General features: G+C 43.4%; 1 protein-coding gene across 4 annotated transcripts in view; it reads left to right on the top strand.

Moving 5' to 3' along the window:
- Positions 1–13,717, top strand: part of LOC135493830 (transient-receptor-potential-like protein) — a 29,803-nt gene that overhangs the window by 5,951 nt on the left and 10,135 nt on the right. For 3 of the 4 annotated variants that reach the window (XM_064781418.1, XM_064781421.1, XM_064781420.1), the window contains exons 2-4: positions 10,515–10,793; positions 11,391–12,441; positions 13,058–13,541. In XM_064781418.1, the coding sequence (XP_064637488.1) occupies positions 10,542–10,793; positions 11,391–12,441; positions 13,058–13,541 (1,787 nt within the window). In that variant the 5' untranslated portion in view covers positions 10,515–10,541. Of the gene's footprint in view, positions 1–5,491; positions 5,651–10,514; positions 10,794–11,390; positions 12,442–13,057; positions 13,542–13,717 lie in introns of those variants that run through there. The other variant, XM_064781419.1, reaches the window with a different exon arrangement.

Here is a 13,717-nt window from a genome sequence, read left to right on the forward strand (position 1 = left end):
ATGCTACGTAGCATTTCATTGCGAGATTGTCGGGTTCCCTTCTATGTAAACCCCAAGCGCACTTCCTAGCACATGCGTAGTGATACTTCAAATAGATCCTAAAATGGTTGCGCTCGAAAGATGTTTGAGGGAAGTTTATAATATCGATTAAAATCTTAATCAAAGCCAAAGGATCTGGTAATTTTGTCGCCCGAATTGCGATTTAGAGAGCTCTTAATAACATATCGAACCAGAAGCATGCAGCAGATACTGGAGATGACTTGAACCTCAGAACCTATGGATGGAGCATTTCGAACCAGCAGCATGCAGTAGAGGTACACTCATGATCCTGGAGATGACATGAACCTCAGAACCTCTGTATGGAGATTGGAAATTGCCTACATGATGCGACCTCTCTTTACAAGCGATGCAGGGGCTCTGCGTAGTGTATTACGTATTGCTAACTCCTAGTACAGATGCCCTCGCTACTTCAATCCCCCGCCGCTCCCTCAGAATCAATTAGCCAGGAATCAGCCCAAAGAATTGATTTCGGCCTAAGTACATTACATTGCCACAATGTGGCAATTAATAAAGCTATTATTGGTGGAGAGCTATCACTCTCCGGCATTGGAGGTGAGACGTAACGTAATCCATGAGGATCAGCGCACCCACCAATCAATCAGTCGCTTTATGATCACGTCACAGACAACAGGTCGACCATCGGCATGATGCTTCCTGTTGCATTCAGTAGGGGTAGAAGGATTCGCAGCCTGGTCCCAAGTCATTGCGCCTCCGCCAATTCCTGACGCAAGGTTGGATTGTTGCTACGTTTACCGGACCAAATCGACCACCCAAATATCACGAGATCTCGCAGGGACGCGCGTGGTTTTACCAGGTTCAAGGATTCGTTGTTGGCCGCTGTTTTGACACAGCAAAGCAACCGTGAGCCAAGGCAACATTTTCAAGTTCCAAGCATTGCAGTAGACCATCAAAAACTATGCCTATGTAGTTTGAACCGTTGAATCGCCCACACTTTACTGCCCATTGCGAACGTACCGTGACCTTAACCGGACTTCATGCCAGATTCTTACAAGCTCTTAACGGGAATCAAGACAGGTTCGAACTCTAAGATTTTCTCACCAATCCAAGGCAGATTATTACAATATATTCATACTAACCAATTCCAAATCCACTCTGAAGGAATGGCTTGCTCGTTCTTAAAGTGCTACGTTACAAGTGACAACGTGAACTGCATGTAAACAGCATGCGAATCCGAAAGATATCTAAGGCATACTTCTCATCACAATAATCATGGCAACCGCTTTCTTCATGTCCTTCGTTCTGGGTTATTTCTGGGGCTGATAATCATCGCAGCTATAGATTTTTAGAGTTCATCCATCATTTTGCAATCTTTGAAATGAGCAAAGACCTCTTTTTCAAATACTGCATTCGATGTTAGGAAATTGCAAAACTAATGTAATTGCTTGATTGGATCGTCAACCCTGCGTAAAATATTTGCACAAGGATCGTTTTAATGATGTTGGCAAATCGATGAAAACTGATGATTCGAGCTTTTTAGGCAAACCGATAAATAAGAAGTCCTCGCACAATCTTGGGGTACGAAACGTGCGTGGAACAATGCGTTGAAGTATTGCAGATTGGTCGTTTTGACAACGAGGCGAAAAACAAGGATAGACATTGATAATGTGGTATGCAATTTGTAATATCGGTCTCCCAGACCATGTAGGCCTACGTAGTGGAACACACTAGTAATGAAATGCTATGCATGAACTAGTTTAGTTTCGCGACATCTGGCGGCTCATGGCATATCATAGAAATAGATGTTTTTGAGCTTCCGAAACAAATATGCGCCCTGTTGGTCTTTTTGGTGAAATGAAAAATCCCAAATGCTTTTTTAGATGGTCATAATCCTCTGAACGTTTCTCACCCTGCGTGAATACCAGTATATAGTGTATAGATGCAAAACTTAGGTTGTAGCAAGCAAACGCCTACTGGCATGAATTGATGAATAGGACAATGAATAAAAAAATACTCCCTGAAAAAACACCTGCAGAGTGAACGCTTAAGAAGAAGAAAACGAATTGGTAACCAACAAATTGTACCACCAGATGGGTAAACGTGTGATTACATAACACCAATTGTAACATGACACCTAACGACCATGTCCCATGTCGGTGAACCTGGTAACGCGTCCAATCAGTTTGCTACCAATATCATCCTCCCTTGGAACAGGTTTCCATGGAAACAGTAGGTTTCTGGTGCTCCTTGTATATTTGATTGCCTTGGAAACGAGAGCAGATTCTGGTCGTTGCCCTTCGCTGTATCGAAGGCGGTAAATCTTAACCCTTCAGGTCTCACTAAGTTGTGATATCTTGAATTTGGTATCTTTATTCGGGACTATGCGTTCCGCGCTTTTTTGGGAGGGTTATTCGTTGATGCCTGCTGGTATGCATTCAACCAGGAGCTAATAAATCGTCGTTGAAACGATCTTTTAATACTCAAGGTCGTCCTAACTGCAGTGCTGTACCGAAGTTATGTTTAGTTTCTCTCAGAAATTGCCCGATAGATGCTAGTGCCGGCTATGTCCATACTGAACTTCCAGCGGTATTGCCTCCGTAGCCTCCGCCCATACGGGCGTTGCCTGGAAGCTGAGTAATGTCAATGCGTTGAGGGTCAAGATGGCTTTGTCAGCATGGTGAAATACCTGTCGTCTAGACGTCGACGGCTTTTCATTCATACCTTAGCTTTATTCACCTAAGCAACAGGCCACTTCGATTCATCTTGCAGTTCCATGACCGAACAGACATGCACGGCGATAGTCTTTTTATGTTATTGTAATCTGGAATTCAGTGCACTTCTTGAGAGGAAGCAAATAATCAAACACCTGGTTACACATTAGTTGTATTTGCGTAACTAAGAAACGAAAAGAATGGGAAACACCCTCCATTGAGTCTGTTGACAAACATCACCAGACTTGTGAATCAGCGCCGTAAAAATCACGTACAAATCTTAAAATCGATTTCATTCTTTACAGTTTTGACAACAGTTCAATACCTTCTTGTCAGTAGATGAATGAATGTTACCCGGGTCGATAGCCGAATCGCCCGGATGTTAACAGGGTCGATAATCGAACGTCCCGCGGCTGAGCTCTTCCAATAGAAAATGAGAGAATGTACATTGCGTGAAGCTGTCTCACGGAATAGATGATTCTTTGGGGAACAATTAACTACGTCAGCAGCTGTTATGTATATATTCTTCAGACAATTGGCCGGGCTGATTACGGCCGATTAGGAATCACACCTGAGATCAGGAGAGACACGGTGCAAGTGTTGGCAACGAACACAGAGTTCGGAGGGTGCCGCGACCGAAAGTGCTTAAGCGAGATATACTGGAATTCGCAGCTGAAACTTCAAATACGTATACCGCATTGGACGTACTTTACATAACGAAAATGGATCTGGAATGCTGTCCAGCCGGTTGAGAAGTTTACGACAAAGGCTCATCTCGGAATACGCTGTGCCCGAATCTGCTCTTAGACTGAGAAACCAGCTTCTGCTGAAGGCAGTGCATTTGGATCTTTTGGTAAACGTTTGGACATTTCATTGGATATTTGAAACACATGATACACGAACAAAATGGATGCTTGAACGCTGGCTACAACGAAATGACGTTTTCTTCCCAACCATAGAGGACCGGAAGTCATTGAAGGCAGAGTTCACGCATTGCTGATTCGCTCCCATTTGGAAATAAATAGTGGTACTTAGCTTTCTTCATTTTGAATAACACCTTTACAATGATACCCTTTTTCCCCATGGATACTGACCAAATACTTATTTAATGTATTTCGCCTGAAAACGGCCTCTGTGGCAACTTAGTATTTTTTCATCAGACGTGCATCATTTTAGAGTAAGCCTTAATCTACTCACCATATTGCATCACGCCAGATTCACCTCATGAATTTCACTCCCAACGAGTTGAGCATCAAAGGCTATTATTCTGGTCCATTCCGCCACACACTCAACAAAGATTACCCAATTTGCGCAAAATCATCAGCTTTCCACTCTATTGGATACTTCAATGAAGAAGCACCAAATTGGAATGCAGTTAATGTTGCTGCTTTTGAGTGTAACGCTATGAATTCAACATGAAGCTACATTTTGCTTGGCCTAAGGGAGAGACTGCAAGAAGGATGTACGTCATTGGGGTCAAATGATCGGACACCGGATATAGAGGATGCGACAAAAGTTTTAGTTATTTGACAAATCGAGGACGGCTCATGAACAGGCGTTGGATACAGCATTCAGCAAGGGGCCTAAATGGAAATAGGTAACGCCAAATTGGTCATAACTTTAGGGCTGAAACACTGCATTGACAACAACGTCAAGAGGCCGATATGTCAAAGCGCTTTGGGAAAGGATTTCCTAAAAAAGCGCTGCATAAAATGCCGCACTAGAAATTTTACCTAATCGCAATTTCGTTGGTTTCCAAGTTACTCAAGTAAGGTTTGCGACGCTTCACAAAGGTAATGGCGATGATCTATTAGCATCTGACCCCATTACAATCTCTGGCTTTTATTTTTACTTCTGAGGAAGCGATCAACATTGGTCTGTGACACTTAATGACAAATTATACATTACCTGAGCCAATAATGACTACATCGGAAGCGTTCGATTCAACAAATAACGGTCAAATCGAAATAATGGGCCAAATATAGAGTACGGTATTGCTAACAACTTTATCTCAGCAAGCAAACGCGTTGGAGAGTGCAACAAAGAATACACAGGTTGCAATCAATTCTGGCTCGCGACACACCATTGACAAAAAGGCAACTGAGCCAATTACCATTCGATTCAGCCAACAATGTCCAAATTGCGATACTTCCTGCCACAAAAAAAGACAGATTTTTAACCGATTTGGCAACTCTCATGAAAATTAGGCAAGTCTTCAGATAACTTGGCAAGTTTTAAGAAGCACTGGATGTTCCCAAAACAAAGCAAAGTCATTCCAATCAATGGAATTGCGACCGCGTCATAAACTAAAATAAACCTCATCCAATGACGATCACGTAGAGAGCATTTGATTCTCAAATAAACATCCTGAGATCGAGAGGCGCAGCAAATTGAAAACAACTGGTGCCTTGATGCAAATGAAAAAACAATTTGGTATTGCTATCGCTTTGGCCTCGATCTTTTTTTATGTCGGGTATGACAACGTATCGTGAAAACGTGGTTTTTAGTTGTTGGTAAGGAGGATAGGCTAAAGCGAAAGGCCAACTTGCGAACCAGCCTTTGATAGCGCAAGAAAAAACACCAAAGCAGTCAATTTCAACTGTTACTAAAGCATCAACAAAAAGATTCCTCAGCCAATATCGACCAGATCATATCAGAAGTGGGTCCATTCAGTTGAACAAATAACCGCCAAATTGCAATCGCTTTTGCCTCAATCTGTTCTAATCAGAAGTCGGGTGTTACAATATGTGTCGTGATGAACAATGTGATGTATAGTTGCTGGTCGGGAAAGGAACGCTGAGGAATATTGAGTGGCGGAGATTCTGTAAGGATGTACCCTGTTGCTGCTGATAGCGCGTCTTCCATTCCCTGGATAGCTATGGAATATACGATGGATAGGAATACTCGCGTGCAAATTTATGGTAAGATTCTACGTGCAATTCATAACTTAACAATACATTCGCAATACATTGTAGGCTTGTTTTGAAATATTTGATATTTGAGCCTGAGATAATCTTGTACCTTTTCGTATACGATGTTTTGGAATACTAGTGTGTTATATTATGTGTTATATAATATGGTTAGGGCAATTTTACTGCCATATGCCTCGTTTACGTGAAAAGAACACCCAGATATTTTTTTTGTCACTTTCGATCTACAGGGTACTACAAGCCCAAACTCTTGCATGTTTTGTGTACCATGTGCATTTGTGCTTTTCATTCTTTATGCTTAAGCAATATCAATAACAGTGGTAATAATATTACATGAATATAAGAAAAATATACAAAATTACTCTGTCATTACATAAATGTCATTACACAGATTCTTCCGTTTCGTTTCAAGTAATGTAGCCACGGAACCACGTGCTATTAGGGTGATGACCTATCAACAACCATAATGGTTCATTTAAGCTCACTGCGAGTTTGTTATTGTGGGTAAATTTGGAGATCTGAAAGAAAGATATTTATAATGCAATTAGACAAAGGTTTTGAGCTTTAGGTTTTAAGAATCTCAAAATCAAACTTTCATTATGTTTTTTACGCTTCAGTAACAAAAACCACTACAGTTTGCATATTCGCCCTAAAAACCTTCTTTCTAAGCATGTCTTTCTAAGCATGCCCCCAATCCATCTCCAGCGTGGCATCGTTTTAGCCGCAGCGATTTCGGTGTTGCAGCCGATTTGGTTTGAATTTTTGGAATAACAAAGAATAACAAAAAGTCTTGTAGTGCCGTGGATGAAGTATTTCACTATATTCAGATTGCAATGACGGCCAATTCAAGCAGTGAGAGTCGGACGGTGCCTCATCACACCACTATCACTGCGCAAGGAGTACGGGTTACCCTATGTCTAAAATTTCATAAAATAGGCCTAACTCTGTCAATGCAGGGTTAAGGCTCCTCACGTCTGTCAATTCCAACCTGTCTGTGAATTGCACCATCCTCAGTATCCAAGTAGATCCTGCCTTATAATGTGCTCATGATGAGAAAAGAATGATTTGGTAAATCCTTTTGGCCGATCGATGGTGTTATTATGAAATCAATCAATGTTAGTGGTGTGGAAGAGGAGATAGGCGGGGGACAGGTTAGGGCTTGGCCTGGTTATGTTAGTGCACGCGAGAATGCACTTGGAGAAGAGATAGGCGACGGACAGGTGAGGGCTTGGCCTGGTTATGTTAGTGCACGCGAGAATGCACTGGGAGAGGAGAAAGGCGACGGACAGGTTAAGCCTTGGCCTGGTTATGTTAATAGTGCACGCGAGAATGCACTGGAAGGGCGATAGGCGCCGGACAGGTTAGGGCGGCTTGGCCTGGTCAATGTTGGTGCACGCGAGAATGCACTGGACAGGAGAGGCGATGGAAGGTTAGCCTATTCATCTTCCCCTTCAGTGGAAACGATAAAGATTGCAACCACCGGTGCTTTCGACCACTTTCATTTAGGTTCCCGTCCACGGCGATTGGCTAAATATTTTAAAATATCGTCTGCTCGTACAAACGAAATCGTGTAAATGCGAAATTACATGATTTTCAACTCTGTACCAAAACCTTGGCAAAGCGTAAAAGGGTATTGATCGGACATGGTGATGACGTAAAAGCAGCGGCCCGGCTGCACATTAGGGGATAGGGGTAATGATTGATTCGACATGGGCGACTGCAGTCAGAGCTTGGAGCTTTCATGACCCCGGCACTGACGGTGGCAGGATATGTTGGCCAATAGTTCGAGCGACAGGGTCAGGTGTCCTGGGCTACACGACTGATCAATCTACATGCATATTTTAATCCTTTAATTTTTTTGATTACACAGTACCCTTTAAATGAAGAGATTTGGTGTTAATTGACCTGGTTGCACGGTATATGCATCAAAGAATATCGGTAACATTTTGAAAATTAAAACAATGCAGATTTTAAGCAAGTATGTGAAGGTTGGTAAAATTTCAGCTTTGATGAGTCCGGGAACTTCAATGAGGAATGGGACCTGATCAAATTTCGATTTGGCGTCTCCCCTGTTTTTATCAATAATGCTACTGAAAACAAGAAAATCTATAAACCAATTCAATATACAAAGGCCAAATGTTCCAATATTGTCACTTAAATGTCACCGTGGCACTAAACGATCACTGAAACACGACGCGCTGTCTTTAATGCCCTGTCTATTGCAAGAGATCGATCTTCTAGTACAGGGAATCAATCTTCGTGTGGCCTCTTCGGGTGAAATTTCACTCCAAATCTTAAGTTTCTCGGTTTTCGAACCATTGAGTTTTTCTGAGTGTAGCTGCTACCAACGAAGTTACATCGATTCGAAATCGATGAAACAAAACGGAAAACACTTTGATTACTTTCGCAATATTCCCATTTAGAATCTCAACGCGGCCATTCGATTTTGGATGGGAAGGCTGCAGGCTAGGGCAATTTTGATGTAATCCATCTCGCTGTCTGTTTTATCTCAATGAAAGTTGATATTTTACTGCATTAGTGGTCAATACAAACAATGCTTGGAATAGAAGTTAGAAGATACTTTCAAAATTATATAACGGTGTGTGATTGACAGGTTGGCGCTCTCAAAAAAATATAGATAATGGAACCATAAATGGGACCATATCCGTAGGGCCTACTTTAATGCCAGGGCAGTCCAAAAGTCTTGCACATTACGCTATTGTGCCCCTACCTCGAAGTTAAAAGAATTCAGGCCTGGCCCAATACACGGTCTATTATCTGTAAACAAAGCCGCACGCACCTTGGCCAAAATTCCGATGTTTTACAGTCTTAAGCCCGCAGCACACTAGCCGCCAACTTCGGCGTTCACTGGCGTTTTTTGCCGCACGAGTCCTGAACGCCTGAAAAATCCCTAGTCTGCTACGAACGGCGTCAGCGAACGCGACTTGACGCCACTTGCCGCAACTAAACGCCAAATATCTAACATGTTTGATTTTTTACGCGTATCGCCGCGTTTGAACGCAAGAAGAAGCCAGGTGTGCTACGGATTGCCGCCTGAATTGGCGTCGGCGGCGAGGCTATGACCAATCAGCTTGCGTCTTGATGTCACATGATTTCAAAATGGCAGCCTAAAGTTGCGGAAAAGACGCTACTGGTCGCCGATTCTGGGCAGGTATGCTCTGACCGGGATCCACTGGCCGCCAACTTCGGCGTCGAGAGGCGTCAGCTGAACGCTTCTCGTCGCCAAAGTTGGCGGCTAGTGTGCTGCGGGCTTTATCAAAGGCATACATCGATTCCCACGAAACAGTTTTCGTGGGGGTCGATCCTTCTGAACCGGCGATCCAAATAAATGTTATCCACAAGGGTATTGTGCAACTAATTTATTTATTAGAACTTCACCGTATTGTACAAAAACATATATATATACAAGTGAAATGATGATGTGGTCTAAAATCCTGTCCCTAAATATACCAAAGAAAAAAAATCACGAGTCCTATATTATTATTGCATGTATGTATCTAATTCTCCGTACAAGTGCGCAGTGATAGCGACATTCTCCATCCGCCTCATCACAGGACTATTAACTATCACTGCGCCGGAGTATGTGACAACGCGTGATATTGTCAGCAAAGAGCGAAGGGCAAGAACGAGGATTCAACAAAAGAACAAGAACAGGGCGAGATGTTCATATCTTCCAACAGTGATCAACTCTCCCATGTAGATTTTAAATCAACGCCAGAATTTGGGACAAGATTTCCGAATTCTGTGTCGTCTGGTTACGCATGCGCATCAATGAGTACCGTGGCAGAGATTGATATGCGCATGTGTGACCTACTTCTCAAAGATATAAATCTTCAGAGGAGGATGACAGATCTTTCGCGTACCCAGACCTCGATTATGGATAGATCACCACAAATTACGAACGTGTGTCGCGATTTGCACCGACTCGAGTCATCCGATACCAGACACAAACAGTTAATTGCCCCCCCCCCTCAAGAATTGTGATGGGAAGAGACTCTCATTCAGTTGACACAATGTACAGACTAGATTCTTATGTTTGGTTTCCATAGCAACTATGATTTGCCATTTACGGTAGTCTATAACATGGGGTACGGGCTGCGGGTTGGGAGGCGGACTCTCGAGTGTTGGTGGTAATCGGTATCGAGAGGACGGTTTAGCCATTTTAGGACAATAGAACTAGTTTGAGGAAAACTTCAGAAAAATGTCGAATTATAGTCTTATGTATGGTACCATGCCATCAGAACGAGAAGTGTTCGACAAAAGCTTTCCAACGAAGATGGCATAGCGCTGCTTCTATAAACCGCTTTATGTAGCACTTCATAACAATGAGTTGGAAATGTTTCTCAAATTTGTAGGCACCCCTCTGGAGCAACAAGGAGATGTAGTTGTTTGGTACGGTCTGCAAGTTTCTAACTCATGCCCGGTACATGCATGGGTTACACCGGTGGACAGCACTGTTTTCTTGGAAATAGTGGTATCGCCCTTAATTTGGTGCCGCCAGTTTGTTTTTTAGGCATGTTTAGGATGTACACAAGGGTGTGGGCCAGAGACTCGGCGGTACATCGTCAAAACTCGGCGATGGCGAAAAACCTTAACGCTATTATATTTTCTGACTGTCAGTACTGGTCGTGGAATGAATAACGAAAAAAGGCGGAGATGAACCATTAGCTAATCAAATATTCCTTTGTAAGCAGATCCTGGGGAGGGAAATGCTTCTTGAGAAGTCAGCTATTAATGAACGTTTTTTTCCCAGTGAGCAGATCTTCCTGGGTCGAAAAATGTGTCACGAGAAGTACAGAGCTTTTTAAACCATCGATTATGTTCTCTTTTCCAGTTGACGTGAGCGGGCCCTCCACTCATCATGGATTCCTTGGCCACAAGTCGCTATGGCAGTGGTAGAAGGGGGCCGATGAGACAGGGGAGTAAGGGATCAGGGAGGGCCATCCCAATACCCCTAGAACCCCTTAAGCCGGGCAGCAGGATGGACCCCCAAGAGCGTCTCTTCCTGGAGGCGGCCGAGAGGGGAGACAAACATACTGTGGCGCGCTGTCTGCAGGGACCTAATCCAGTCAATGTCAACTGTACAAACATCTTAGGGAGGTCGGCGATTCAGGTAAATATGAAATTAGTTGTATCCCGAATAACCTCAAAACCTAGTGGTTGGCACTACTAGCTACCACGTTATAGGGCGCAAGTTCGGTTCCGGGGTGAACCCAGGATTGCATATCTGGATGAACCGGCGTGGTTTTCAGCGAACGAAAATTCCTGGCTCTTCACAACACAACTTATGAATATTCAAGGGTCTGTCGGATGAGACTAAAAGCCGTGGTCTCTCGTACCGAGTGTCTATGCCAGGGAAATTAAAATCTTCGACATAGGGGGGTAGTCGACTCCATACCTCCGCCAAAAATCCGATTGTGTAACGACGCCGGTAATACTGATGATGATTGTATCGAAACATTTTTTGCTGCGGATCAAATATGACAACGGTTGCAGAAGTGAGATTCGTCCGAACGCTTGCCGTAGGGGTCCCACAAGCTTCGACGAAAGATCGAGTTCTGATTCAGTCCCGGCCCGTTTTTAACATACTGAACTTCCAGCGGTATTGCCTGGTCACTATCCTTGTTAGTGAAAAGTCTAACCTTCGACAGCTAAATGATGTTAACCGCATCATCTTTTTTTCATGCTTATACTTAATTGGTCTTTTCAGATTGCCGTCGACAATGAAAACACGGAGATCGTGGAGTTACTCCTGCACCAAGATGGCGTCAAGATCGGGGACGCTCTCCTTTACGCCATCCGAGAGGGTGTCTATAGAATCGTGGAGATGCTCATCGACCACCCGAGCATCACCCGGGAAATGCTCGGCTTCGAATGGGCAAAGACAAAGATATGTAGCGGTGAACAAAGTTCTGAATACAGCCCCGATATAAGCCCTGTGATTCTGGCCGCAACGTGTAATCAGTTTGAAATATTGCAGCTGCTGCTTTCGCGGGGCGCGACGATCGCGAAGCCGCATGTGTTGTCTTGCGATTGTGAGAAATGCATACAACAGGTGAATGAGGATAGTTTGCGACATTCGCTGTTGCGTATACACACTTTCCGCGCGCTGGCAAGTCCAGCGTGGATCTCTCTCACTAGTCCAGATCCAATCTTAACTGCTTTTAAACTTTCGTGGGAGCTACAACACTTAGCGAAACGGGAGAACGAATTTAAAGACACGTATAACACACTCGCTGATTCGTGTAAGAAATACGCATGTGATTTATTAGACCAGTGCCGAAGTTCTGAAGAAGTTATAGCTGTTCTCAACAAAGAATCAGACGAAGACGAAGTCCCACCGCCGCAAGAGGGCGGATACGATGAGAAACTCAGTCTCTCAAGGTTAAAACTCGCGCTAAAATACGAACAAAAACAATTCGTTTCGCATCCAAACTGTCAGCAATTGTTGACTGGGATCTGGTACGAAGGACTTCCAGGTTGGCGGAAGCGAAATGTGATTACGAAAAGCTTTATGTGCATCATGCTGATCGCAATGCTGCCGTTATTCGTGCTAAACTATTTGATTGTTCCGCGAAGCCGCGTTGGCCAAATCCTGCGGAGTCCGTTCATGAAATTTTTATACCACAGCGCCTCGTTTGCTGCTTTCCTTACAATGTTATTATTTGCCTCTACGGAGATGGTCGACGATGAATCGAGGGCGTTCGATCGGGGACCTTTCCCCTCGGAATTGGAATGGCTCATATTCATTTGGGTTGCAGGTGAGGCATCTGCATTGTATCTACCAATGGGAGGTGACAGACCAATTCACTGCGGTGCGGTCATAATATGTTGATGTTATTTGTATTCATGATGTCATACATGCATGTGAGCCAATGATGCTTCTGACGGTCCTCTGGATGGGCCATATTTTGTTTCTGGATATTTCTCATTCATTCTTGAGTAAATTGACACAAATAATAATAACCTGAATATTTCATCCAGATTGGTCGAGAAAATAAACCGTACAGAGCGGAAAATGTCCAAATTCAATGCACTACGTCAATGTACACAAATGAATACCAAAAAAATAATTTCGTTACCGTGGTTACTAAAACGAGAATACCCTGTTCGGTTTTTAGGTGAAGACTGATAAAAATCAAACTTCAAAGAAATCCGATCGGGAGTTCGCCCTTCAGAGCACCAAACGCTGCGGACATAACATTTACGAGTGGACATTATAGAGTGACTAGGACTGCGGAAATGACGTTACATGCACACGTGACTTAAGAATATTGCTCCCCTGATTAGTTTTGAAATAATATCCAGTGCACATTTGTGCCAAGATGCCTTCTTCAAGACACTGCATGTCTCATTGACCTTAACCTTTCATTGCAGGTTTTGTTTGGGCGGAAGTGAAACAAGTGTGGGAGGAAGGATGCAAGGCCTATATCCGGCAATGGTGGAACTGGATGGACTTCATCATGCTGTCGCTGTATCTCTGCTCATTCTCCCTCCGAATGGTATCCTGGTACCAGGTCCACATGACAGACGCAGAACCCAAGGAGCTAAACAGAAAAGACTGGCCTGAATACGACCCCACGCTCATCTCAGAAGGATTATTCGCCATCGCAAACGTATTCAGTTTTGCTCGGATTATTTTCTTGTTTCAAGCGAACCCCCATTTGGGGCCCCTGCAGATCTCGTTGGGATGTATGCTGATAGATATTGCCAAGTTCTTGTTTATATTTTTTCTCGTCGTGATCTCGTTTGCGTGTGGATTGAACCAGCTGTACTTTTATTTCAATAGGACGCTGAAGTTAGAAAGGGCGGCGCGAGATAATACAACTTGTGCGGCAACAAAGGAAAATCCGTTTTTGTCGTAAGTAGCATTTCATTCGTTATACACTCTTAAATTAAAATGGTAAAAATGTTTTTTTGATAGTAATTTTTACTACTCTGGTAGTTGCTATTGCACCGACTGTGAAATTAGTTATTTTCACTATCAAAATACATGGAGTAATTCTTAACCACTTTAATGGTAGTTTTCACTCCTTT

This window comes from Lineus longissimus, chromosome 9 (assembly GCF_910592395.1).
Source record: "Lineus longissimus chromosome 9, tnLinLong1.2, whole genome shotgun sequence".
In the NCBI taxonomy this organism is placed as follows: domain Eukaryota; kingdom Metazoa; phylum Nemertea; class Pilidiophora; order Heteronemertea; family Lineidae; genus Lineus; species Lineus longissimus.